Source organism: Harpegnathos saltator, unplaced genomic scaffold (assembly GCF_003227715.2).
Source record: "Harpegnathos saltator strain DR-91 unplaced genomic scaffold, Hsal_v8.6 scaffold514, whole genome shotgun sequence".
Classification (NCBI taxonomy): Eukaryota; Metazoa; Arthropoda; class Insecta; order Hymenoptera; family Formicidae; genus Harpegnathos; species Harpegnathos saltator.
Window position 1 is genome coordinate 604,449 of NW_020230332.1, and position 27,310 is coordinate 631,758.

The 27,310-nt window shown below is 50.5% G+C and overlaps 3 protein-coding genes across 9 annotated transcripts in view; 2 read left to right on the top strand and 1 right to left on the bottom strand.

Annotated features, from left to right (window-relative positions):
* Positions 1–100: 100 nt before the first annotated feature.
* On the bottom strand, positions 101–17,150 carry Kdm5 (Lysine demethylase 5). Of its 6 annotated transcripts, none has more exons than XM_011137745.3 (19): positions 16,823–17,150; positions 16,387–16,597; positions 10,294–10,510; positions 10,040–10,200; positions 9,542–9,922; positions 9,152–9,430; positions 8,340–8,832; positions 8,033–8,160; positions 7,724–7,918; positions 5,782–6,236; positions 5,419–5,680; positions 4,486–5,311; positions 4,139–4,347; positions 3,824–4,048; positions 3,630–3,711; positions 3,096–3,544; positions 2,564–2,684; positions 2,040–2,182; positions 101–1,512 (listed from the first exon to the last, which is right to left on the bottom strand). In XM_011137745.3, exons 1-19 carry the CDS (start codon positions 16,879–16,881, stop codon positions 1,474–1,476), a joined length of 4,935 nt encoding a protein of 1,644 aa, XP_011136047.1. In that variant the 5' UTR covers positions 16,882–17,150; the 3' UTR covers positions 101–1,473. The 6 variants fall into 6 exon arrangements, with proteins under 6 accessions (XP_011136047.1, XP_011136046.1, XP_025158598.1 ...); XM_011137744.3 differs by having other exon boundaries at positions 101–1,581; XM_025302813.1 differs by having other exon boundaries at positions 101–1,581; positions 16,744–17,150.
* Positions 17,151–19,262: 2,112 nt separating this feature from the next.
* UQCR-Q (Ubiquinol-cytochrome c reductase ubiquinone-binding protein) lies at positions 19,263–20,119 on the top strand. The gene is made up of 3 exons (XM_011137746.3): positions 19,263–19,464; positions 19,671–19,837; positions 19,922–20,119. The coding sequence occupies exons 2-3, from the start codon at positions 19,684–19,686 to the stop codon at positions 20,014–20,016; spliced, it is 249 nt and encodes an 82-aa protein (XP_011136048.1). The 5' UTR covers positions 19,263–19,464; positions 19,671–19,683; the 3' UTR covers positions 20,017–20,119.
* A 2,290-nt stretch (positions 20,120–22,409) lies between these two features.
* LOC105181161 (epidermal growth factor receptor kinase substrate 8) overlaps positions 22,410–27,310 on the top strand; it is a 31,711-nt gene continuing 26,810 nt past the window's right edge. The window contains exon 1 of one of the 2 annotated variants that reach the window (XM_019840480.2): positions 22,410–22,835. The gene's annotated coding sequence lies outside the window, so the exon portion shown is untranslated. The remainder of the gene's footprint in view (positions 22,836–27,310) is intronic. The other variant, XM_011137755.2, reaches the window with a different exon arrangement.

Sequence of the window (27,310 nt, forward strand, 5' to 3'; positions counted from 1 at the left end):
TTATATCTTAGATCTTAACGTATATGTATAATCGAAACAGTAATACGCACATATCTCAGTCTCTGTACATACCATCTAACGTTCTAAGGAATTCTCGATGTTTCCTGCGCGCGTAACATTCAATAGAAGCCGATACAAAAGAGACTCTTTCTGTATAACAATGTTTTCGACGACTTAATACCACGACACGTGAGAAGCCATTGTTTGTAGCGTCCCTGCGAATAGACTTGTACACGTAGACTGCGTCCTCAAACAAAAGTCTCAAATAAAAAGCACAAGAGCTCTCCATCACTCCTCCCTTCGTAGCCGATAGGCATACTATCCTTGTCACACAGACGTAAGAACAGATTCTTCTCTTACCTCCGCTGTAGACTTCACCATTAGAAGTCGAGATATACATAGCGTGAAGCAGGTCTTCCAAGCAGGTCTTCATGACCTCTCGTGGAAACGCTCGATCTATTTATACAAGTCTATCGCCTCTGCGGCGTGTATCACTTAACTCGTCCCCGTCGGTTTACGTCGGCTCGCGTTAACTTTACAATATCAGATTTCACGCTCCGTTACGTCCGTCTCGCGCGTTGTCGGTAGGACGAGGTCGTAAAATCACTACAGACGCGTGCGCGCACGGTTTGCGCCGTCGGTTCGTTTGTTCGACGATCGTCGATCTCGTTGTGACAACTAGAGAGAATGACATTCGGTCGTTCGGTGTTTCGAGCGAGAGGCGCGACATTATGACGGATGAATGACGGCGAAGAGGAGAATAACTCCTGACATAATCGGCTCTACAAGATCGCGATGGGCATATACGTGTGTCTGTGTGATCACGGTTCATCCGTGACTCGTGCGCCGTCTGGATGCGACACGGACGCGAAATCGGCGACCCTTTTCCACGTCGAAACAATGAGAAAATTAAATCAAATAAAACTCGTGGGTAATGTGTCTTCGCAGTCGAGCGGTTCGAACGAAACATCCCCTAGAGCGTTGGCCTTCGTGTTCAAAATGAAAGTCGGAAACGTGATCTCCCGAGACGCGTGGTACCTCGGTGCCGCGCATGGCTCGAGTTCCCGTTGTCTCTGTGTTATCTGAATGCAAGTGCACTTCCCGCACCGTCGGTGTATAAATACAGATCGGTAATTGACTAGCGGGTACTATTGACAATCTAAAAACACACAAAAGCGAAAGACCAATCGCGTTGTTACAATACAATTCGGCTCTTAATCGCAAATTCCGCAATTCCGCTCGAAAGAGAGAAAAAAAAAGAAAAAGGAGAAAAGAAACACACAGAACGCCAGTTGAACGACGATCGACGATCCGCAACGCCGGACACGTTACAGGACAACGTTGGGAGAGATAACTAAACGCTAACGCTTCAGTTGGAGATTGAGAGTCACGATCGTAAACGTCCCGAGCCTCCGTGCAAAGCTCGACGGACACAAAGTGGGCTTAGTAGGTCCAGACGGGGAATGCCGTTTCCTAGACGCCCGCTTCCGTGTCGGTGGTGCCGTGGTGTTCCTGGGGCCGAGAAAGGGAAAGAAGTGCAACCAGGCCTAATGATTCCGCCAGAAGATCTGGCGCTTTTGACTGCGTTAAGAAAAAAAATGAAAAAAAAAAAGAAAAAATGGAAAAAGACAAAAGGTACAAAAGCTTTACTCTAAACCTACAACGAAGATGAGCTTCTTTCTAATAATGCGAAAAAGCGCCGAGAAAAGAGACGAAATTAGATTTCCAGCCAAATCAGACTCAACGATCCGAGAACATTGGATTATCCGTCACGTGTAAATCGTGTGTGTATAAACTGCAATGCAAAATATACGACCGACCGGCGATGTGTACAATGAGAGTACACGCAACCAGTGATGTATTATATATATATGTATATATATATATATATATATACACACACACACACACACACACACACGTGTTGCTTTATTTTTTTCTCTCTTTTTCTTTCACCATGAGCAGACGAAAGAGAAAAGCGTGATGCAAGGTAAATTCTTTTTTTTTTTCCCTCCGTCTCCTCTTCACTATTGCCTTACCGATGCATTTTGATCGGCCTGTTTACAGTTGCTACATATATAATCGTCTTCCTCCGCGATTTCTGTGCGATCCAATCCGACACAATGCATATGGAACCAACCCTCGCAGCCACCGTCACACTGAACCCAATCAACTTCTTTACCTAAATAACAAATAAAACAATACGCACGTTGAAACGTGTTCGCAAAAAACAAACATAATCATAAAGCTTTAACAGAGAACACAAATGCGGGCGTAATAAGGAAAATATAGCAGCAAATCAAGTATACAGATGCATGTTACAAACCAAGTACGCGAAAAAGAAATCCCTACAACCGCGAAGCGCGTACTGTGTGATCAAAAAATTTGCGTACACAATCGTTGTAATATAATGTTTATTGCAGACAACATTGTTCGTCATTATATATATATCTACCATATATATAATTATGATGTATCTCGCGAAGAACAACAGTGTGAGAACGTCGAAGATCCCGTTAAAGCCACGTTGCGAATATGTTATACACAACAACGTCATCCTTACCACCAGGTCGTAGACAGTTAACCGCCGCGCAATCGTCCTCTTCGTCCGACGTGTCTTGCTTGGTCTTCTTGCGGTTGCCGCCTCGTTTCTTAGGCCCGTCCTCGGCCTCTTTGCGCTTCATCTGTAATCCATATTTGACTGAAATCGGGCTGTCTGACGTTCGCGAAACGAACGCGTCCGCATTATAAAATTGTTAAGAGGAATGTCTCGAATTGAAACTTCCCACTTGTACATCGTCGTCGGCTACAGAGAGAACGAGCTTTAAACGGTTGCGCTTTCCTATCGTCACAATTTTGAGATTCTTTCCCAATGCGCGTGTCTTGTGAAATCGTGTTTATAACATCGCGCGAAACATACTATATCCCCGGTAGGTTTAGACGCGGAAATTCATCGACTAACAGCCGACGGATAGCCACAGCCACCACCCAATCACAGAGAAAACCACAACTTTGAAGAATGCAAACACTTAAACGACACGAAAGATTTAATTCGAGACACGAGATCAACTGATTACTAGAAAAAAATCGAGTACCTTTCGGGGTCCACGTTTCAGCCCCACAGCGGAGTCTCGTTTTATGGGGACGGGCGAGCTGCTCTGCTTCTTCTCTTTGGTGGCGAGGCCTCCGGACTTGCGCTTGTTCGCGATCTTCTCGTCGACTTTCTGCCGCTCGACCTTCTGTCGGCCGATCTTCGTCCTCGGGTCCGACTCCTCCGATTTTCTCTTCCTGCCTCGTTTCTTCACATCCTTGTCTTGGCTGCGATTCGCGTGCACCTCCTCGAACGACGGATACCTACACATGTTGTTGTGGCTGTACGTGTGCCTCAGGATGCGCCAGATGTGCTGCGTCTCGTCGAGTGCCACCTCCAAGAGATCGCCTTCCATCATCAATTCCTCCAAGCGCGACCTCGCGCTCGCAGACAGTACGCCGAACGCCGGATCGCCGCCTTCTCCCGATTGAGTTTTCCGTCGAATTTTCGAGACTGTAACAGTGACACGACACACACCACGTCATTGCTTTCCACAACTCGACGGTTCTCGTGCATGTGTGATAATTACGAAACTCACTGTACGAATAAGCATGCTCGTTACTGTTGAAGGTACTACACGTCGGTTCGTCTTCAATGGGAATGACATCGTCGTCGTCCTCCTGAAAAATTAAATACACATTTGTGTAGCCCGATGATAATTCACGATTGTTACTGAATATTTCATCGGATCGTATCGTAATCAAGCTCTCGTGAGATTGCCTTGCTACTTACGGTATTACTGAACGCGCTGTCGTCTGAATGCACACCGCTGAGCGGCGCGATAGCTTGCACTCTTTTGTGCAGCTCGGGATTGTTCGCAGCCTTCTTCAGCTCGCTGCTGATGATCTTCTCCGTCTTCTCCCGCGCCGCAGCTTCCACCAGCTTTTGCGACATCACCGACAGTTTCGCCACTACAGAGGAGATCTCCTCGGTAGCCAATGCTTGCCTCGCACGGTCCTGTTGTAGCACACAATTAGCTCGGTTAAAGGAGTTTCCAACATCGAACATCACACGCGAGAGCATATTCTCGACACAGGTTGTACTCACCTGCCAGTTCATTGCGCGTTCCGTCAGACACTGCAACGCTTCGCCCTCCGGCAAACGGATCGAGATCTTCTGCAGGCTCACTAGAAGGGCCAGTATCGTTTCCAACCGAGGTCGTCGGGAACGTAAGCAGCACGGGCACAAGAACCGCATGTCCCTCGACGGTGACGACTTACCTTTGTAGGAAGTTTTGGGCAAAGGCACGCAGGTGGCTGGGGGGGGGGGGGGAATAAGAGTCGGTGAGTAAACGACCGGCACAATCAATGTGGCGATCACCTTAACAAACGACCAAGTCCAATTTGCAATCCAATTGTTGCACGTGACGTGTGTCGCGTCATATTACTACTCACAGTGGAACCAATCCTTGCAGAGCTCACACTGGAGCATAATGCCGAATCTCGGTCGCCGGCAGAAGCAGTACTTGGAATCCTCGACTTCGACCTTGAGGAGGTTCTTCTCCCGCAGTTGCCTCATCGCCTCCATCTCGCGCTGCTCCGCCAATTTGAAGGCGGCCACCACGTTCGCGGAGTTGCTGGAGTCGTCGAGCTTCGTGTCGCAAACGTAAACGGCACCCACGGACTCGTCGCCTTTGTTGTTCTTCTTGGACTTCATCGCCTGCACACCGACACCGATGCGAGGCGACAGTACCTCCATCAGCGTGCAGTGCGAGTTCTTCCTCAGAAATGTCCTCGCGGTCCTCTCCTTCCATGTTTTCGCCTGCGACAAAGTGGACTCCAGCATCGGCAAGGAGTCCAAGTGTAACGGGATGTTTCTGCCCTTCTTGATCAGATCGTCCAATGTGTCGTAATATGGGAAGTTCTCTCTCGCTTGTATCTCGTTCACCAGCTTCGTCCAGTTCTTCGCCTTGTTCAGCATGTCCTGCAGCGTGTCCAAGCTCGGCAAGTATGCCTCGACCTCGTCCGCTTCGCGAACAAACTCCTCCACCGCCGAGATGGTGCGTCTGTTCTTCGTCTGCAGGAACACCTTGACCTTGTCCTCCCACTTGTCGATTGCCTTCGTAAGCGAGTGCAGCACCGAGAGCGTGTTCTCTACACTGAAATGCGGCGGTATCGCCATGCCTTTCTCAATGAGCTTTATCACGTCCTCGCGGCTGACGTTCCGTGGATCGTCTTGGACGGACTTTACCTCCTCCAGCCACTGCACCTGCATCAATTTCTGCAACGAAACGCGGGCGATAGTGATTAACAACAATCACCAACAGCAGATAATAATCTTACCGATTTTAATAGCAATAACAAGTATCTTTGTGAAGAGAAACGTACTTGCTTCAACCGTTGAAGCTGAGGCAGTTCGATGCAGATAGAATCACCAAACTCGATACACTTCTCCAACTTGTCAATGTCACAGTCGTCTCCCTTGGACTCCAACTCCTCCGCATCCTTTTGAAACTGCGACACCTGATCGAGTATGTACTTGACGCCATCCGATTCCTTGAGTTCGCAGCACAAGTTAGTAATCTCCTTGTAAAACAGCGTCAGTTCCTCCACAGTGAGTTTATACTTGGTATCGACTGACTGCCTGGTTCTGCAGACGGATAAGAAAAGAAAAATCGACATCACGTCAACAGTAAGTCACCATATGAGAGAAACATGTCTATAGTCTACGATCAAGCGCTCCCCACTGACCTTGTACGTTGCTTGTTGTTCAGGAGCTGTTGCGCGACGCTCGAGCACTTTTCAGCATCTTGCACCGCTGTGGTAAGAGCGGTGAGCAACTCGCTCTCGGGAAACTTCTTGTTCTCGGCCTCATTCAACAGCTCCTTCAGTTCAGCCAGCACGATCTTGTCATTCCGGGGGTCCATCGCTTCCTTCACCTTAGTCACCCACGAGTCAAACGACTCGGCCTTGAGTTTCAACTTCTGCAACATGATCGGCAGCTCGTCCAACGTGTACCGATAACGCAACGTATGCTTCTCCGGCGGGCAGCTGCACAGCTCGGCGGAGTGTCTCAAACAAACCAGCTGCGAGCTGTGGCACGAGCACGTAACGGCACTTAGGAAGCAGGTAGTCTTACAGGCTTCGCACTGCCTCTCATCGTCCGGCAGCAACTCGAACGCCTCACGCTCCGCCTCTGTCACACCCTGAGCAGAATAAGTTTCACAGACTCAGAGAAACGCTCCACCACGTACGCCCTCCGTTCTCGAGGCGTGCGTCTCCGACGCGCGCAAAACGGCAAAATGGTCAAACGCGGCGGCAACAACAACAATAATAATAACAACAACAATAATAATAATAATAACAATAATAATAATAATAATAAATCGGCCACGGAAGAGATCGCACTGGCGCGCACATGTACCCATCTGCGTAGAACGGAGCGGAACACAGATGGCCGAGAGAGTTCACGCGAGCCGCGCGCGCGCGACAACGGCGTCGTCTTCACGGCGTACGCTTTCACAGTCACACGCGCGTCCGTCCCGACGGAGCCCCGGGTAGACCCTGCGTGACGCGGCTCGAGAAAATGGAACGCACGTTCAGCAGCATCATGGCACACGGGGATTTTGAAAACATAACCTCTACTCACCGCCGTAAGTTACATAATCTAAATCGGAGGCGCACCGAACAGGCGTCGAGCCAGTCAAGGCCGACTACGTCGCGACTGCGAGAGCGCTATTTTGTCAACGGCCACGACGACGCAGGAAACAACAACACTACGAGCCCGACACCGAGCGAATGCGCGGCGAAAATACGTGGCGGCATTAATTGGCTTTACAACGTGGACAGACGGACGGATGGACGGACGGTGGGTCAGTTGTGTGCCTTCACACCGCACGCACGCACACACACACACATACACGTCCAAATGGTTGGCGCGCGGTATCAGCACGCATACAGATCTTATCGCTTGTATGCACGCGCACTCATACATATTTATGACGACGTGTGCGTGCGTGTGTGCGTAAATGTGTGCGGGCGCGCGCGCGTGCGCGAGTGTGTATGTGTGTGTGTACGTGTGCGGGAAGCGCGCTGTGGCATGTGACATACTACTTATCCTGAATACATTGACCTGTTCTGGCAGGTGTATTGCCCGATTTACATGTCGTGCCTCCCGCATCGTTAATGGAAACGTGTATTCATGTCCGCGACTCGCGGCCTGTTCAAACACGACCGTGCCGAGTCAAGTCATGCGAATACAAGTCTTATCTCCGTAACATAAGACGCAAGCCGGTATTTATAGTCGGGTCTCTTATACTTAAGATCGTCTTAAGCTAGTAGTCTTCCAGATGCTTCGCAGCCAATAAAACGAGCCGCGAAGCACACTCGAAGATAAACTTGAGACCTGAACTTAAATATAAAATTCGATCATTATAGTCGATAGGGAGGAGGAGGAGGAGGAGGAGGAGGAGGAGGAGGAGGAAAGAATTTCGAATTGGACGACCGCAGGCCAATACGAATGCATCCTCAAGTATTCGAGATGGAAAATCGGGATTTGAGCACAATCGAGATGAAACAAGCAGAGATCAAACAAGTTGATACCGAATTGTAATCTCTGATTTGCAAGCTTGACGTCGACCAAAAGGTGCGGATTGATGCGCTTCGTAAAGTTGCGCACGCGCAGCAAACTTACCCACTCCAGTAAATTCTTTCGCAACTTTTTCTCGTCATCTACCATTTGCAGCATGTCGTGATATGTCGCAGTCGCTACTCCGATGTCCAACGAATCTGGATCCAAAGACATTTTACAGACCAACTCGTCGTGAGAGAACACGCAGAATCTCCTCAAATTCGAATAATGCGTGATGCAGTCTCGTCCGATCTTGAGCTGTTGGAGATAGTAAATATGTTTGAAGCATCACACGCAAGTCTGGCAATATTTCTCGTCCGAGTCGAGAGCCTGGACGATAAAATATCGGCAATTATATGATCATTTACGTACCCAATCGGCAGGTGCAAAATTCACGGCTTCTGCAAAGTTGTAGCCTTGATTGAACCCGGCGTGATAGGCTCTCGGAAATGTCACCACAAATTCACCCGCATGCTGATCAGTTCTGAATACTGGTACACCTGCGTGTGTATTAATAATATACGATCAATATCTCACATAGTTTTGACCTTACAAAATTGCACCGTCATTGCGGACTTCAACAAAACCACGTCTAGACGCGGAGGAAATTGTCGTTGTCATTTTTTCACGCGTTCGCGGTATCGAATTTACAGCACAGCATCCAAGTGTCACCACGTACCTTCGTTAGTCAATATGTTCGGATTCATGATGGTGACAAGTTGATGCAACAAATCCGGCTGACTGTGAAACAATTCAGGCGCCGCGGACTTCATCGAGTGTTCGAAACGTTCGGCCTGTGACCCCGGCACGCCGTACCACGTCTTTGGTTCGCCCCAATGCAGGTAGTTGATGGAGTAGCTCCAGTGGTCCTCGTTGTGCCAGCAGAACGTGGCGAAGCACATGCCGACGTACATCCACGGCACCTTCATGCCGCTGATGTCGGCGTTGATGTGACCCAATACGCTGCCGCGCAGCACCGGCAGGTTGTTCAGATTCCACGAGGACTCGGCGTACTCCTGGTCGCACGTGAACAGATTCACGCTCGTCTTGGTCGGGAAGCCGGAGCCGTGGTCCATGGTATGTAAGTCGGCGCCGTATTCCACCGTCACGTCCTCGTCGATGGACGAGACTATCCGCCAAAATTCCTTCTCCACCAGCGACGTCGGAACCATCTGCGAACGTGACGATTAATTGTAAGAAAGACAAATATGCGCGTTACAATATGCGGAGAGTCGAGTCATAAATAACTTCTGACGCAGATGGAAGATTTATTTATTTTCTTTTCCCCACCTCTCCCTCTCTCTCTCTCTCTCTCTGAACATGTACACGAAAAGAATCGATAAAGCTGCTCGCTCGATGTGGAAAGAAGTCATTATTAATAACCGCATATACGCATTTTGCCCTCCATTGTGAAATGTTTCATACGAAGGTAGACTCGAAGGAGGGGTGGAGTTTCGACGACTCGACTCGGTGTACCAAGAGCAAACTTACGTGCACGGGCATATTGAAATAGTCGCTCTTGAACTGATCAGCCATCTCTCCGAATTGTTGCAGCGTGTATTCCCTCTGCGCTTGCTCGAAGCCGAACGCCTCCATCGGCTTGGAGACCTCCTCGGCGACGCACTTTGGACACCGCCAGTCACCCTTCGGTATCTCGGTCAACGGCGGCATAAGGCAGAAAGTATGGTAGCTGTCGTCGCAACCGTCGCACAACAGCATGTTCTCTTCGTTATCACCCCTCCCACAGTTGTGACAGATATATTTCGCCAGCTGTAAGCGAGAACGACGTAGAGGTCGATCCGATTCGCCACCTTGTTTTAGCCCGAGAACGGGCAAGTTATAGCAATCAGAGCAAACTCAGAGAGAAAATCCTATACTTACAGGATCGAACTCGTAAACGAACTTCAAGCCGCGTGTCTTGTTGGCTTTCTTCGCCTCTTTGGTATTAAAGCCAGCCATCTTCGGGCCCGGTCCGTAAAATTGCAATTTCTTAAGTTCCTTGCTCTTGTCTATTTTGTCCGGCCCTTCGGGGCTGTAGTACCTGCTCTTAACGACATCCTTGCATTCGGTATCAGAGTCGCATTCTTCCTTGCAGTCTTCCTGCTTGATCGATACATCTTGCTTCTCCTCTTGGCCGGTAAACCGCTTGGATCGTCGCGAGAACTTTTCGTTCGGTGGTTTGATTTGCTGCCGAGATATTATGCCGTGCGGCTTGTAATCACGATCCCTCTTCTCGTTCGCGTCTGTTTCTGGTTCTATTTTCTGCACACAACACCGTCATATTTATTCGACTTGATACGGATACAAGGAACTTGAAGAAGGCGATGACAGTAAAAACGGAGCGAGCCTGCTTTTGCAAATTAAAGCGCGTATACTTACGATATCTGACAGTGTCTTTCCCAGCTTGAAAACGTCAAAAGGATATAAAATTCTCTCGTAGTGATTCTTCAATATGCTACCAACGCTTCGTCCGGATGGGTAGCCCAATTTGTTGGCTATCTTCGCCCACCTCCTCTCCTTCGTCACCGTGTCCACCCCACCTGCGAGAGCAGCGAACAGCGTGAGTAAAATAAAATAACGCGAGGTAAAATTATTCAAGTTCAACGGAACGCGCATCGATTTCCAGGCCTCACCCTCGTCAGTGACGATCTTGTGTAAGGAGTACAAGTCCAACGCTTTGCGCTCCACCAGAGGGATCTTCAGGGAAGAACCCTGCAGCTCCCAGAACTTTGCGATCTGATCCAGAAAGTTCAACTTTATCCTGGTCTTGGCTTCCAACTCGTTTAGCCTCTGTATCCTCGGGACGAACTTGAACTTGTCCACGTCCACGGCGAACGGCGGCTGCCAATTCTGCAAGGAAGCGACACAACGACACTTAGACTTTACACGCGCACCTTCGCAAGCGCAAAAGGAAGCAAAGAGAGAGATAAAGGAGGAAGGATCCTTCTCGACATGCGCTTCAAATCGACAAACGACTCGCACGGTATCTCGTCGATCCTTCGACTGGCCAAGGGCTGCGCGTCTCACGGCGTATCGACGATGGTTATTACTTATTCACGGGCTTCAACATCCGGCACTACTTCGGCTCGCAACTAGAGGCGCGCCACACGGCGCCGCTAGTGCTGCAGTACGACGTGGCCCTTATGTCCGCTGTAACGCTCGACGCAGCAAGAATAAGGGGCAATTTAGTTCTCGACGAACCTTCTTTCCTGCCTGCCTGCCTGCCTGCCTGTCTTCCTTCATTTCGCGGCTACCGAATCGCTATCGGGCCGGGCTGGACTCTCGCAGGAAGCGCGCATCGACGTTCGAGCGCGCGGAGGTTCGGTGAACCGAGGTGTGGCAAAGAGAGAGAGAGAGAGAGAGAGAGAGAGAGAGAGAGAGAGAGAGAGAGAGAGAGAGAGAGAGAGAGACTCCCTGTAGCGCGTGGCGCAAGCTTTGTTCCGCGGAGACTTGATTAAACACGGACATTACTCGTCGTGTGCGAACAACGCGGAGGATTCGCTTAATGCACAACACGCGGATCATATTGTCATCGAGATAAGAGGCAACCGCGTGTGTACCGCGGATAATCGTTTTTATCGTTTTCCAAATGGCAATTGAATCTCTCTCTCTCTCTCTCTCTCTCTCTCTCTCTCTCTCTCTCTCTCTCTCTCTCTCCCACTCCCTCCGCTCGCACACGCGATTCAGTCGGTTCAGCAAAATCTATTTGTGAAGTATTCACGTGTATTATTTAATCAATACCGCACAACGCCGTCGTCGTAATGATACGCAATTCAGTCGCGCATATTTCTAAAGAACACGCACGCACACAAATACAAGCGCGCGCGCATTCGCGACGTTACATATAAAACGTTCGTAAAGATTAACACGATAAAACGATCGAACGAAGTAATCGGTAAATGCACCGCCCAAGGAGGGGAGGGGAGGGGGCACGGCTCTTCCTCGCGCGATAATCGGCGGTATCGTTTGAAACGCGCTAATTGAATTTAAGAGCGAACGGAAAACGAGATGCACGACGAACTTATCTCGCACGCACGCAACGTACGCTCAATATTAATTGATACACCCATCTAATATACATACATATATATGTGTGTGTGTGTGTGTGTGTGTGTGTGCTCCAATAAAATGTGTAAGCTGAATTCTCGACGCGATACTCTCGCCGTACGCTCGAGGCGCGGAGGGGGGGGGGACGAGGGGGGGGAAGGAGAGAAAAAACCTGCCGGACGAGAGTCGATCTCGCGATACCAATTACTCGAACAATTCGTCATTAACGCATATAATAGATCGCGGGTGTCGGGACTGGTCGCGTAATAAAGCGGCGCCACTCGATAAAACGATCGAGAGCGGCGGCCGGGCTCGCGAAATTTTATTTCGCGCTACGCCGGCACGGCGCGGCGCGGCGCGGCGCGGCGTGGCCGTGTAATCGTAAAGTGCATTAATCAAGTCGTCGCGGTCGTGGCCGCAGTTTTACGAGCGCGCATACGCCGGCGTATGGAGAACGTTCGTGCAACTCCTATGACAACTTCCGCACTGGCGACGCGCTCTCGGAAAATATCAACTCCGCAGAAAGCGCTCGAGTTCGTCTTCGCGGGTCCCGTTGCACGTAATACGCACGCACGCGCACGCACACACACGCACGCACACGCACACAGTGTCGTCCGCAAACCGTTGCCACACGCGGATTCTACAATCGGATTTGAGCAGATTATAAAAGTTGTTCGCCTCCGTGGCGGTTGGATGTTGCTTCCTGCAACCACGCATATTTTTTGATCGTGAGGACTGCGTACGCGTTGTCCCTGTCTCTGTTTTTTCTTTCACTTTCATACAACTGGAAAATGGCGTACGAACAAAGCTGAATGCAGTCCGGAGCCATATATCGAACTGAACTAAACTGAACTGATCGGACTTGAGCGGAGCGAAGACGCAAAGTTGTCGCGCCGCGGCAAGGAAGAGAGAGTCGCCGCCGTCCGCGTGGTTATTCCTCGGAGCGGATGCATAATCGTAATGACGATATATAATGATAATGAATGAGCAACGGGAAACCGCGAGACACGGGTCAAATTCCCCGGATCGCTCACCTCGCTCGCGAACGGAAATAATACTCTTTCGCAGCGCGATGGCGACGACGGGAGCGATGGGTATGCACTAATAGACACATCAGGGATCACGGAATTTTCGTCATGTCAGTCATTAATTGGCCGAGTCATTCCGGTCGCGAGGCGGAAGGAAGGGGGATCGTCGGGCAGGTGTAAAGCTCTCTCGCGCGCGCGTTTCCAACGGCCGACACCTCGTCGAGCGGCGGAAGCGCTTTTCCTCGGATTTCACTTCGCGCGCTGCTCTCGCCTCGTCGTTGCGACGCGACGCGACGCGACGCGACGCGCACAGCGATTCCTCTCGCGGGCGCGACGAATCGCGTGGTCGTTTCTCCCGGGCCGCCTCGTGGAAAATGCTCCAGACGGCGCGCACGGATCCCGGACGGAGTTTACGGCTGAAAAAGCGAGGAGAGAACTAGAGACGAGATGACAAGGCCAAGGTTACTGGGGAGTCGCGAAGAAAACGCTGTTTCTCCGGGTTTCGACCGCGTCCTTGCCCGCGCGTGTCCCGCGAGGTCTCTGTCGAAACATGGAGGACACGCTGCTTCGAATTGGAGGAGATTACGCTATAATTGCGACTCGCGCGGACCAGGCGACACGCATCAGCGTGTCTCTCCTTGACGAAATTCACGACTTGCACATGCACAATGTTGATACCTATCTCTTTCTCTCCCTCTCATCCCACTCACGCTCTTAATAGTTGGACAGGGAGACGGGGGTAGATTTTTTCTCGGCGTCGCTGAACGATTAGATAAAAGCAGCGAATATCGACTGTATTATCCGGCGTGCGTGCTTTCGAAAGTTCATACACAGACGAGTGAGATGACGAACAGAGAAAGAGAGAGAGAGAGAGAGAGAGAGAGCCCGTTGGCCACCCCGGTGGGTTGCTGAGACCTCCCTCTCTCGCTCGCCTCCTGTCGCGAGCCGGCAGACGCATAAACGATCGCGGCAACAGCCGGGATAATTATCGAGCATCGATTAGCCGGCGTGAGTAAAAATCAATAATTACTCGAGAGAGAGTTTGCGGCGCCCGGGCGCGCGCTACGAGACACCTGGTCGAGGAAGAGGAGGAGGGAGACACGGACGTAATCGTGCGCACGTTATCACCATCGATAGCCGCTGTCGTTGTCGTCATCGTCGTCGTCGCCTTGGCATCGTGATATTCAGCAAACACATATGCGCGTCGAGATCTTTCCGCGGTCGATCGTTAAGAATTATCCAGGGCGAGCCGCCTTCGCCGAAAATGGTGTCGCTCGAAGACGCCTTCGACGACGGCTTCGACGAAGTCGCCACTGCGGAGCTCGCGGAGGGACTGGGAGAGACGTCCAAGAGGCGCGCAAAGAGGCACACGAGGAAGTTGAGGAAAAATTCCCGGAAGACACACCTCGAGCCGCGAGCGTTGAAATCGGCCGGCGAAATAACGATCGCCGGCCGAGTCGAGTCGAGTGACGCAATTGCCGCGATTACAGATGATTTCGTTGGGGAAAAGAATCTCTTGTTATCGCGCACCGGTCTTCTTCTCGACGTCGGGAAATCGCGCGTTTCCCTCGCCGAGCGGATGACACCTCCGCGCGGAAGGTCGACACGTCGGCGACGACCTCGCGTCGACGGATGGAAACACCTTTCGCTCGGACATCCGCTACATCTACCGCGACGAGGATTCCCCTCGCGGCCTGGGGATTTTTCCTACCTCGTGCACACGGAAACAAGATGGTGGCACAAACCGTTTCTAATGGTGGACGAGTAAATCGACGAGAGCGAGCGAGACGGGAAAAAGAAAGAACAATGCCGTGTTCCCGCCTGAGCGGGACGCGAAAGGTGGGAGAGAGAGAGAGAGAGAGAGAGAACAGTCCGAAAGTACGAATTTCGAGCTGCGTCCGAGGGAAATGCGGCTTGCTCGAAGGACGCAGAGGAGAGAAAAAGTGAGGAGGAGGAGGAGAGAGAGAGAGAGAGAGAGAGAGACGAGAGCTCACGGAGTGAAAGGTGACGAAAGGTGACGCAGGAAAAAATTATGTCACGCGCCGTGCAAGAGAGGAGTTTTCACACGTCGCGAGGAGTACAAGGGCGAAAGAAGTCGCGCTCTACCCCGAGGAACTTCCGCGTGGCTGAAGTGGGAGAGAGATGGAGAGAGAGGAACAGAGAAAAAGAAGCGCGTGCGTTTCGGCTGGGAAGTCGAACGGCGATGATAACGGGATCGCGCTGGCGTCGATAAATTTCCCGTGCGGGCGGCTCGATAAAATCCCGGAACGGCGCGCCACGCCGGCGAGAAGTAAACGATGATCACGTTTTCTCCCGAGATCGCGCCCGCTTTCCCCTCTACCTCCATCTCGAGCCACCTCGTGGCGCTCCGCGTCCGAGCACTGCGTTTCGTAATACTTTCTCGGCGGTAACGTCTCCTACGCGAGCGCATGTGTCACCGTGATCGCAGAAGTCGTCCCCCCGCGGTCGTGGCCATTTTACATGGCGGTTCGTAAAACAGGCTGACGCGTACCACTTCGGCGTACGACTTACGTGTTACATCAAATCGCGGATCGACGTTCCCTCGCGCGACCACGACGTCGACGACGACGACGATGACGTCCACAGGCGCTCACTTGTGCGCGACTGTGCCGCCGTCGCGATTCTTACTGTTGTCATTGTCGCCGTCTTCTTCATCGTCGCCGTCATCGGCGACGAAGCGGTGCATCCGTGAGAGAAGCCATCTCGACGCATCCATTAATATCGTTGTGCGGCGTAACGCGTCGAATGGTGAGCGAGCGAGCGAGCGAGCGAGAGAGAAAGAGAGAGAGAGGCGGTTGTGTTTCTCTCTCTCTCTCTCTCTTTTTCTCAGCTTGTTTCGCTCTTTATCTCTTTGGCGTCTCGCGCTCTTTCTTTTTTCTCCATACTTTTCTTTCCCCGTCTTTTCGACGTTTTGGCAAGCATCCCGGACGACGCAATGCGCGTATGCGAGCGACATACGCGTACGCGTAAGAGAGGTCATTATTTGGCGAGACGGAAAAATATGGAGACTCACTGCGGAACAAAAACAGCGTGCTGCCACGCACGTTTCGCACGTAGTCGCGTGTTGGCGTGCAACGAACGCTTTCGGACGGGAATCCGCGCGGAGAGGTGACCTCTCCCCCTTCCCTTCCCCAGGCCCCGTGATTTTCTCGTCCTGCTGCATCGTCATCGTCGTCGTCGTCGTCGTCGTCGTCGTGATCCTGGCTCGTTCCGCGAGGATGGATTGTCGTTTGTTAAAACGAGGTCGCGTGCTCGTAAGAGCCAAGAGCAGCGATTCTCTCCTCTCTCTTTCTCCCTCTCTCGGCGATCATCTCCTCGTCCGTCCGCGAGCCCTTTCCGTTGCGCTCCGCGTGAGAAAAACGTCCACGTAAGATAGGATCGATGGTCGGCGTCCTTCGTCACGATGACGATAATAACGACGACGACGACGACGGCGGCGACGTAGACGACGAGGAGCGCTGCAATGACAAAGACGACACCAACGGCGACAAAGAGGACAATGTCCGTGTAGTGCGGCAACGGCAACGGCAACGGCGACGACGACGACGACAATGACGATGGCGAAATAAGGACGAGAGAAGCCTTCAGTGCTCGGCGAGTCGTCCCAACGGCTCTACGGGCTCTACTTACAGGCGGCGGTTTGATCTTGCAGATGCCGGACTTCTCCGCGATCGGACGTATCTTCGCGATGTAGGCGAGCGGGTCCTGGAACTCCTCGTTGGTGGGCTCGAATACCGGCGCCTCTGGCGGCACCAAGAACTCAAAGTCGCTCTCGGCGCGGTTGTCGCAGGCCATGTCTTGGGACGTACGAGAACTTCCGCCGCCACGATTCTCGCTTTGCCTTGATACCATGACACGGTTAGAGGCACGCACGCACGCACGTACGCCACTGAGACGCTAGCACGCAACGCACGCACGCACGCACGCACGTTAGCTAGCTAGCTAGCTTGGCCAGCTAGCGAGCTAGCTAGCGCACGCTGGGTACACCTCTCTTCGTGTGAGCAAGGACCTCGCGCGCGCGTCAAGTGCGGGACACCACGCAGCCTGTGAACGACGACGACGTTACCACTGTCCGTCCCGGGATGACCGCGCAGAGGAGTCACTACAAACGCCCGTGGCAAGCATACTCCTGCTGTGGCGGACCGCCTGTCCCTCCGCGCTGCTGCTCACTGCAACGTTGCTCAACGCGTTGCGAACGCGCGACGCGCGATTAACGGACGCGAACACACTGTATCACAACATCGATCTCACGCGAGAGAACACCACACTCGCTCGTCCATCCGCTCGTTCGTCGCTCGCTCGCTCGCTCACTCACTCGATCGCGCGTCGACCGACCCACCGACTGCCCCTGCGGCCCCTTCCCCGTGCCCCGATACGCTTGCCTGACGGCAAGCACGACGCTAGCGACGCCATGCTTCGCAGTGCCGTGCCTCGCGGCGCTGCCGTCGTCTCGCGAGCGCGATGCGCAGCGAGCTCCGCGCAGCTGCGCTCTCTCACGTGACTCTGAGCGCGCGAGTTCTTGAAATTCTCTCGGCGCGAGGAAATCGGGTGTTTTTTTGGCGATACCGTCTCTCGGATACGGTAAGCGTTGATCGTGAGTGCTGTTGGGGAGTTTTTGCAATATCGTCTCTCAGATACGGTAAACGTTGATCGTGAATGCTATTGGGGAGTTTTTGCAATACCGTCTCTCAGATACGGTAAATGTTGGTCGTGAGTGCTACTGAGGAGTTTTTGCAATACTGTCTCTCAGATACGGTAAACGTTGATCGTGAGTGCTACTGAGGAGTTTTTGCAATATCGTCTCTTAGATACGGTAAATGTTGATCATGAGTGCTATTGGGGAGTTTTAGCAATACCGTCTCTCAGGTACGGTAAACGTTGATCGTGAATGCTATTGGTCGCGTACATGGCAACGTTATTTCTGAGCGAATAACGTTCACGTTTTACGTTTACCGTATTTGAGAGACGGTGTTGCAAACATTCCCTATTTTAGCATTCATTTTTTACGTTTATCGTATTTGAGAGATAGTATTGCAAAAACTCCACAATGAGAGCGAGGTCACCGACGAGATACTATAAAGACTGTTGGTCTTGCGGAATTTAGCGTAACCAGAGAAATCTCGCTGTGCATTAGCGCCCTCTTAGAAATACCGTGGCCGGAATATGAAACATAGCTCGAAATAAGCATGGATGGTAACAGATATGGAATAATGGGAAAAAGATCAAAACACTATAAAAAAACTATCAATACGGAAGGTCGAATGTGTGTATGTGTGTGTGTTTGTGTGCTCCTAGGATTGCGAGACGTGAGAAAATTTGGAATACGTTTTATCTTAAATATATACACACGTTGGCATTCCTTGAGTCAATAATTCGAAGTTGAAATAATACCAAAATTGCGGTCGAAGACATATGTACAGTGTTTCACGAATTCCTCGCTCCGAGGAATTCATGGAGACATAGAGCGGATTAAGATAAATATAAAATATTTGCAATAACGCTCGAGTTATTAATTATAGGAATAGGTAATGAATAAGCACGCGCCGAGATGATATCAAAAATGCATCGAAGCCGCTCGATGCAAAGCGCGGCCCTTTTGATATAGCAATTGTTACCAGCGCGCGGCGAGGGGGAGGACAATGCGTTACTACTTGTATTTTATCTCGCGCTGCTCGTGTATTATCGTCTTCGTCGTCTCCGTCGTCTTCGTCGTCGTCGCCTCCGTCGTCGTCTCCGTCGTTTTCGTCGTCGTCTTTGTCGCTTTCGTCGTCTTCGTCGTTTTCATCGTCTTCGTTGTTTTCGTCGTCCAAGTCGTCATCTTCGTCGTCTTCGTTGTCGTCTTCGTCGTCGTAAAAATTGTTCTGTGACTCCCTGCATACAGGGTGTCTCCTAACAATTGTTGCAGAGCTCGTGGAGACATAGAGTGGGTTAATACAAACATCAAAGGCCCATACCGTTTTGCGATATTCTTAACAGTTATGCAGTTATTAATTACAACATTCTAATGAGTAAGCGCGCGCCGGGATGAATAATTGCAGAAGCGTCGCAGTCGTTCGGGTCACAGCGTAGCCTAGTCGATTCAGCAACTGCTGGCGGCGTGCGTCGAGAGACGTAGGACCGGCGAGATAAACATGGGGTGTTTCCGAAATGTCCAGGATTGGATCGAGTTGAGTTAGTTTCATTCACTATAATATCCGTCACATATACTATAGTGGAACCAACTCAACTCGATCCAATCCTGGACATTTCGGAAGCACCCACGAATAGCAGCCTGTTGTCTTTCTCCTCGCCTCGCACCGGCAATAATTGTTAGCTGTATTATCATGAGCGTAGCCAAAGCAATCGGTATTATCATCGGTTGCTCTTCAATTATCTCCGGGCTCTCTTCGGGCCCCCTGGTTGATACGAAAATCTACCCAGGGCTGTCAATCTTTATATAACCTCGTCGGTGCGCGCAACCTTCTTCGTTGATTGATAACTGATATTGTACGTTTTGTGTAATGCATCGCGGCAAGTGGCAAGGGACGAAGAAATAGCGAGGTGAAAAAGGCAGAGCAGAGAGAAACCTGAGAGCGGCCAACACGACATTTGTCTCGTTCGACATCTTGCGCGCCCTCTGTCTGCATGTCAGATACGACAGCTGTGCGGAGAATCGATCACGAAATATCACGCCGCTTTTCGCAGATACTGCTGGTTACTGCTCTCCGAGTGAGTACGATGAGATTATGTAATTGTTTATTGCTCGAGACTGAAATTGCATATTTCGACCTTGTACTCGCCTCAAGCTCGAGACTTTGAGGCAGCGAACGATTCGAGTGACGTTTGTGCTGTTAAAATTATATTAACCGCAATCTCAAGAGCGGTTGTGTTCTGTTAAATATCACGACGACTACACGATTCCGTACGTTTTTCAGGCTCTGAGCAAACATGGGGAAGTACTTTGGTAATCTCGCTAAAATCAGCGGCGTCGTTTACTTCCGTATTAGTCCGTACGAACAAAAAGCCTTGAAAGGGGTCATTTCCGATGGTGTGCCAAATTTGATACGTCGACTCAAAGGCAACGTATTCCGTATAGCACCTAGTGAGTATTTGTGGTCACATTACTTCTCAATCGAGTGTAATACACTTTAATGGTTTAACGAGTAACTTATTTGTTTTTTTGTAGTCTTCATGGGTACTTACTTGTTAATGTGTTGGGCGGATGAAACAAACAGGGCACTGCACCGCAAAAACCCAAAAGACTATGAAAATGATACATAAATATATCACATAGAAATTTAGCCAATGACGCTTCTAGTTTCTTGCAAATGTTAATTGTAAATGTTCTTTCCAACCTTGGAATAAGTAAAATATAAAAAAATGATGTGAAGTAGTAATTATGCATATATATATTTCATTTAAATTGCTGCGAAATCTGGTTTGCTCAGATCTTCATTTTTCAATAGTGAAGTTTGTTGTTGGTTTAAGAGGATTGTTATTTCTTTTGACAACTAAAGATAAAACTTGACTGCTCAACTGGCAGTATTGAAGAATAAAAAGTTAGGAATGTACATCTCGCTGATGATTTACAATGTTATTTGAAAGTAATAAATACCGTAATCTGTGAAAGACATAACATAACATTCAAAAGTAAAAGGTTGTCTAATCTGCCATTTAATAGTTCTATCGGGAAATTAAAATCTGGCTATCTTGTCGGTGAGTCGTACCGCAAGTTCAATTCTTCATTAAATATAGAGTCTGTTCTTTTCCAAAGAACTTGTCAACTTGTGCAATTAAAGCGACAGAAAATATATCTGTTTCGCTCTAACTCATTGCACTAGTTCAGAAGTTCTTCGAGAAAGAACAGATCTAGAGTGACGAAACTCGTGGTGGAAAACTCGAAACCATATAATAAGAATAAATATAACGGATCCAAGCGGAAATAATTGTAACGGGTCCGTCCGCGAGAAAGTTTCCTACAGCGCCTCTAGGTGACGCCACATAGGCTGTAGCAGATTCTGCGAGACGGGCTATTATTTCAAGATTTAGTTCCAAAGTCTCCGCTACGAGCCGCCACCATCCTCAACGAAGAAACGACGTCGTAATACGATTCAACGACTACCGCATGAAGACCTCCTATTTTCAAGAAGTGCTCTTCAAGTAAGATTAGGGCAGACCTTGTTATCGAGCGTTATTCAACAAATGATTCTTTTTATACACAAATACTTGATATCCGATACGACTCAATCGGGACTCAATCGACCTCTTTGTTTTTAAATATCACGACTCAATGGCGGCGATTGGAAGTACTTAAATTTCGGGACGATACGAACATAACTCAACGCGATGAGTACGCAAGACTGTCATTTCTCAGTAACACGTCCTCAGAGTTGCGTAAAAATTATTATCCCCACTTGTCAATTGGAATAAATTAAGACGCGCGACATACGACGCGTGTCGCGCGGAAAAATCTCACCTCACGAGAAATAATGCGAAGCATCAGTTTTTCTTAGACACTAAATACACGACGAAAAATTACTTCTTGTCGTCGCGTTCTCTTTGCAAATGCCACCAGCTGTCATTATCAACGATTCAACGCGCGCGTTCGGTAATGCTGAGAAAATCGCGGATCGATCGGTCATCCGCAGCCCCATCGATATAAACTCGCCGAGTGAAACTCGAAACGCGTCATGACCGATTATTCAAGCGTGGAATCTCTTTTTCAACATCGCCATCCCTATTCCTCCCGTCTTCCCTCGAGTCGCATTCCTTGTGTGCCCCCCTTTACAGCAGGCGGCTCAGTTCAGTTCAAGATACCGGTATTCGAGTTAGGGATGCCGATTTTAAATCGATTTAATCGGAGATCGATTCATCGGAGCCTAAAAGATCGATTTTCCGGAACTGAATCGCTTCAAGGATCGATCTGTAAATTCTGAAAATCGCCAACACGATTTTCTCAGTTTTCGCTAGTAATATCGTTTTTTTCTTCGTTAATTCTTTTTAGTTGTAATATTTCAACTCATTTAATGGCTACACGATGCACACTACGTTGCCTTTAAGCCGATGTTCCATGGGCGAAAATTTTCAGCGGAACGGAACGCGCGAACCAATCACAGCTGCTTCATATAATAGTACATATTATATACATATGTATATGCATATAATAGTAAACGTGAATTTCTCATTTAATAACGTTTAAAAACCCTTGATTGATGTTTAATCAAACCGATTAAATCCTTGGCACAAAGATTTAAAGATCTTTTTCTATCTTGTTGCGGCCACACAACACAACCAAAAGAGTACCATCTGTTTCAATCTCTTTAATTCATATTAACCTTTACATGAATTACACGAGGTCTGCTTCAGAGTGCAGAAGTTTCACAGATAGTATACTTTAATGAGTGGTTCACTTTACATGCATACCGATTCAAATCGATTTTCTGAAGTCGATTCTTTACAAACTGATTTCTTATAGATCGATCTTTTTCTTCGTGATCCGAATCGATCTTTAAATCGATATGTTTGAAAAAAAAATCGGCATCCCCAATTCGAATATCTTCGTTCTTTTCGACGCGCACGGTGCAACGTCGTCGGCGCGGCGCCTCGCGCGCTGCTCTGCGATTAAACGCGGCAACTTGGCGCATACGTGTCAGCCGGGGGGGAGCGGCTTCGCTTCACCGCAGGCGAGAGACCCGGAGGAAGCGCGCGCGGAGAGCCCGCTGCTGATCGTCATCGTCCTGCGATCCTGCAGGTCGCCGGGACTGCCATTTAAACACGATCCTGACGCGCCGTCGGGAATCGAACATCGCCGATTCCGACGGGCCCGGCCGCCATGTTGGCCACTCGGCCGCCGACCAATCAGCCGCCGCGTTACCTGGGACGCGGCTGAAGTCGGCAGGCGACGACGGTGCTGAGGAAGCGAGAGAACGGTAGTCGCTGGAGTATTCGCGTTCGAGCATGTTCGGCACGTAGCTGCGGCATCTCTCCGTCGCCTCGACCGAGCGAGCGAGTGAGCGCCTGTCCCCGTCCCCGTCCCCGTGTATCTGTCATCGTCTCCTGGTGCGTGGGTAGCGCGTGTGGTCGACGTAATTTGTAAATAGGTAAGTAACCTGTGCGTAACCGCGACCACTCGGACGCACGTATGTGCGTGTGCGTACGTACGTTGCGTGTCGCGTCGATCGGTTCGCGATCGGGCCGACACGGAGCGTTGCTTTCGCGTCGGGACGTGCAGCCCCGCGATCCCGAGCGAGCCGTGGCCCCGCGGCTCTCGTCACCACCATCCGCGGCCGTCGTCATCGTCGTTATCGTCGACGTCGTCGCTGCACACGAACGGTGTCCGTGGCGACGCCGATGCGAATCGCGCGTCTCCCTCTCTCTCTTTCTCTTTCTGCTTCTCTCGCGCGCGCACCTGTTGCCGTATAGGAACGCGAACTAACGTACGTTCGTACGTACGTTCGTACGACCGTGCATGGCCGCGCTCTGCGTGCCTGAGCGACGAAGAGAGGCCTTACGGCGCGCGCCACGGCACGTAAGGCAGATAAAAATCGCGCTGACGAAAGGCGCATAAATACCGGCCGTTGCATACGCACTCGCTCGCTCGCTCGCTCGCTCGCTCTTTCGCTCTTTCGCCCTTTGGATCGCCACTTCGACGACCCGCGCCTCGCCGTTCTGGATCGCCGACGCGATCCGCGGGCCCAGCCGTGTCCGCCGCGCGCGCGCATAAACAAAAGTAAAACAGAACGCGCGGCGGAATCGTTCGGGGCGAGCTTCCCCGCGGCGAATCGCCAAGGCGAAACTGCTGCCGGCACAATTATCGTAACGGGGGCGAGAGAGAGAGAGAGAGAAAGAGAGAGAGAGATATATATATATTTATAATTAAATATATATATATATATAATGAGGTGCTGCCTTGAGAATCCGTACGGCTGCGAATCGCGACTAAGCGCGGGATTAAGGTGATCCTCTCGCGCCGTGCGCGCCGACGGCTGCCGTTTGCGCGGCGTAAATAACACACGGCCGCGTGAAATTGCGCGTCCGATGAAAGGCGATTTGCGATATCTCGCGGGGACTCGTCGCCTAATCTCGCGTCGATATCTGTCTCTCGGCGGCGAGGCCGGGCGTTGTTGTGGTGTTGCTCTTGTCCAAATCTGATCCGACGGTGAACACCGTCGCGGAGGAATCCCAGCTCTTCGACCTGCGAGATCTGTGTGAGATAAGCCGACGAAATTGCGCGGCGGAGTCGTCTCTGACTTGAGAAATTTTGCAGCGAACAATGTTTCTCTCTCTCTCTCTCTCTCTCGTGCTCGGAATTTTCCTGCAGTTCAAGGACTCGCGGCGGTCGCGCAGACATATTTCGTAAACTGTGCAACGAGAGAGACGCGCTGCTTGGACGTGTTCGATTCCTCTTTCTTTCGGTTTTTTTGTTCCCGCGCGTAGTTTTTGTTTTTTTGTTTTTTTTTGTTTACACGCGAGGCCGCGTTTCCATCGAAAGAGCTCGTCGAGCGGATTATTACGGCGGCGCGTTCCTCGCGCGGCGGAACGAGCGATTCAGCGTGCGACGTGAACGGCGCGGGACGCGACTCTTGCATTTCCGGCGACACCGGAACAGGCTTCAGGGTCGCCAGCGCCGTTGACGGGCGCGATGAGCTAATTAGGTAACAATGAAGGATCGAAGCGGCGCCGTCAGACAGTTGCAGCGGGAAAAAGCTCGTAATTGGCTGACTCGCCTTGTGTCTTAATTGTCGAATAATTCATCGTATCTGGATCGCGTCGCGATTTCTCCCGGCGCGAGTCTTCTCCAACGCGCCGGCGGCGGCGCATCTCTCCTCCGAACTCCGCGCAAACCGCCGAAACCGTTACCGCAGCGCGCCTCTCCTCTCGCCGTTTTTCCTCTTGCTCTTTCTCGTCTTATCGGAAAACACCGAACGAACGATCTCCGCCGCTTCGCCGTGGCTATTGTGCCGTATCGTTTCGCTAATTCTTATCGGACCGTCATTATCGCGATCCGATGAATCACCACCGATCGCCGACCTTTGATCGTTCCGCTCGTCCGCTCGTCTATCGCGCGATTGTAACGCGCGTAATCTCTCACGGTCGTGTCTGCACTGTCATCCGCCGTGTTGAAATCACTTTTGTGGATTCGTCTCGTCCACCTGTGTCTGCGTTTCTCCACGATCTTAACCCGTAAAGGCGTTATACCACTAGGCTATACTTTTCATCTAATATTCAATAATATTGAAACATTTAATATTGCATTTGTTTGACTCTTACTTCTGAAATAAGAATATATACCGGGATGACATCTCGCTCATGACAGCATTAACGTGATTTTCTCCAGTGAGTAGCTTTTAGGATTAATATTTTGTCACCCAGAAAACGGTCAGCAGAATATGAGAGAGAGAGAGAGAGAGAGAGAGAGAGAGAGAGAGAGAGAGGGAGAGAGAGAGAGAGGGAGAGAGAGATTTTACGGGGTGCTCGAAAGTCTCTTGCACGTTGACGGCGTAAATTATTTTTCGCATGGCTTAAATATACCGCTGCGTTTTTTTCTCTTTCCATTTGTTTCTCCGATATGCGATTGGACGACAAGCGCTCGATAAAATGAAGCCTCTGAATTTTTTCGCTACTTCATTTATTCCTTAGTCGGAAGCCGGCATTGTCATTGTCGCAGCAGACATCGAACTGTGCAGACTGTGTAGTTTCTTCCGGAGTGATTCTTTCCCTTTTGAACATATCATGAAGAAACAACCGAAATATTCGTTTACGTCTAAATTATCGATAAGCAATTGCTTATAATTCTCACTATTGAAAACTTTTGCGGATTAAAATCCTGCTAATCGGGTGAGGAAAACTGCCCACCCATCTCGATAACTCCTGCGGAAACTCACCCAAATATGGGGGTGAGCGATCAACGCGCCAGAGAGTCTTATAATCACCCGGGACTAAACTGTCGTGACGAGAACGAATCACTGCGCTGCCAACGACTATAAACCACCGACGCGACCTTTTCTTCTTTTCCATACGCGAGCGCTCTCTTCTCGAAGTGCAACGCGTGCGGTAGGTCGCGCGTCACGTGCCGAAGGTCCGATCGCCGCGGAGATGCGGACGGCGACGTGTCGTGGAAAAAGGGAAACAGAAACAAAATGAGTAAAAAGGATATCGGTAGCCGCGCGCGCGTACCGTCTCCTTTCATTGAACGAGCGAGACCGGACACAGGTTGTAAGTCCTGCCGAGCCGTCGTTCGTAAGGCGAGAAGAGTAGTAAACATTTCCAGCCACCCCCTTCCCCCTCCCCCCATTACAGCGTCCCTCTCCCCGCCCGTGACATTTGCAAGCCGCATTCCTGCGCCGCGCCGCGCCGCGCCGCGCCGCGTCGGCTGCATTGTTCGTCATTAATCGGCGACGACCGGCGTGATCCGCGCGCGACGCTCGATTCCTCCTGCGGCGAAGAGGCTCTCGCTTATCTCGTCGTCGTTATCGAGTCGCGCGAATCGTCTTTACGTGTATCGTGCGTGCACGCGTGTTTACACTCGCACACTGTCTTCGTCATATCGTCGTCCTGGCCGTCGAGGTCGGTCGGGTCAAAATCGCGCAGCCAGCGATAACCGCCTCACCTTTGCACCCTGAGGAGACGCCGGTGCGACCTCCCTTTTTCTCTCTCTCTCTCTCTCTCTCTCTCTCTCTCTCTCTCTCGACCAAGCACCTGAGCGACGGCCGTCGTCGTCTTCTCGCATCCTACTCTCTCGAACGACACCTGTAATTCACGCCCACCGAATGCCTACGTGATCTCCCACGTGAGAGCAGCGTCGTGACACAGATCGCGGATGCCCATTGACCTCGTATGGACGATGGCGCGGCGGTTAGCCGAGAGAGAGAGAGAGAGAGAGAGAGAGAGAGAGAGAGAGAGAGAGAGAGAGAGAGAGAGAGAGAGAGAGACGATCGATGACGATCCTCCTGCGAGGATCGCCGCAGCGCGTAGCGCGCGATCTCGGCTGCACCGAGATGTTTACTTTCGGCTGTAGGCATGTCCGGTCAAGGATGTCGTCGACCAGACCTCGGCAGAGTTCGTTTCCGCGCTGAGCTTTCGTGCTGAGATCGTCGATCCGTCGCTTCATCGCTCCTTACCGAGCTGGAGGAGAGATCGAGTGCTCCGCGCGCCGCGCTTTCAGCGCGAAGGTCTCTCTCGCGAAGTTTTCTACAAGTCGATTCTTTCCAATGTCCGCCGCCTCGCGCGTCAATTCCTCATCAAACGAATCGTCATTGACGAAGTAAGGTAAATGTCCCAGTGGCCGGTATCCGTCCCAGTATCCGACTTTGAAAGCAAATATTTACTATTTATTTTAACACTAATGAATGAAAGTGATAATTACTAAGTAAGGACTCCAATATTTGACGATTAGTTGGAAAAAAATATTAATTCATTACCTCATTACTTGTGTAAATATTATCATTAACAATAGGTGTACACATTGGTTTAAATCGTTTTTCTCTACTTAAGGGAGTCCTAAGAACCTCGGAATAAATGCAAATATTTACATCAAAAATATTTTTAATATTATATATCGTATTTTTTGCGACGA

Bases quoted from the DNA above. Each gene is read 5' to 3' on its own strand.
- UQCR-Q (XM_011137746.3), top strand. From the start codon at position 19,684: ATGGGGAAGTACTTTGGTAATCTCGCTAAAATCAGCGGCGTCGTTTAC. The intron at 19,838-19,921 runs GTGAGTATTTGT...GTTTTTTTGTAG, and splicing joins CGTATTCCGTATAGCACCTA to TCTTCATGGGTACTTACTTG.
- Kdm5 (XM_011137744.3), bottom strand. From the start codon at position 16,881: ATGCTTGCCACGGGCGTTTGTAGTGACTCCTCTGCGCGGTCATCCCGG. The intron at 9,923-10,039 runs GTAAGTATACGC...TGTTGTGTGCAG, and splicing joins GAAAGACACTGTCAGATATC to AAAATAGAACCAGAAACAGA. The intron at 1,582-2,039 runs GTAAGGCAATAG...TTCTTAACGCAG, and splicing joins AGGCCGATCAAAATGCATCG to TCAAAAGCGCCAGATCTTCT.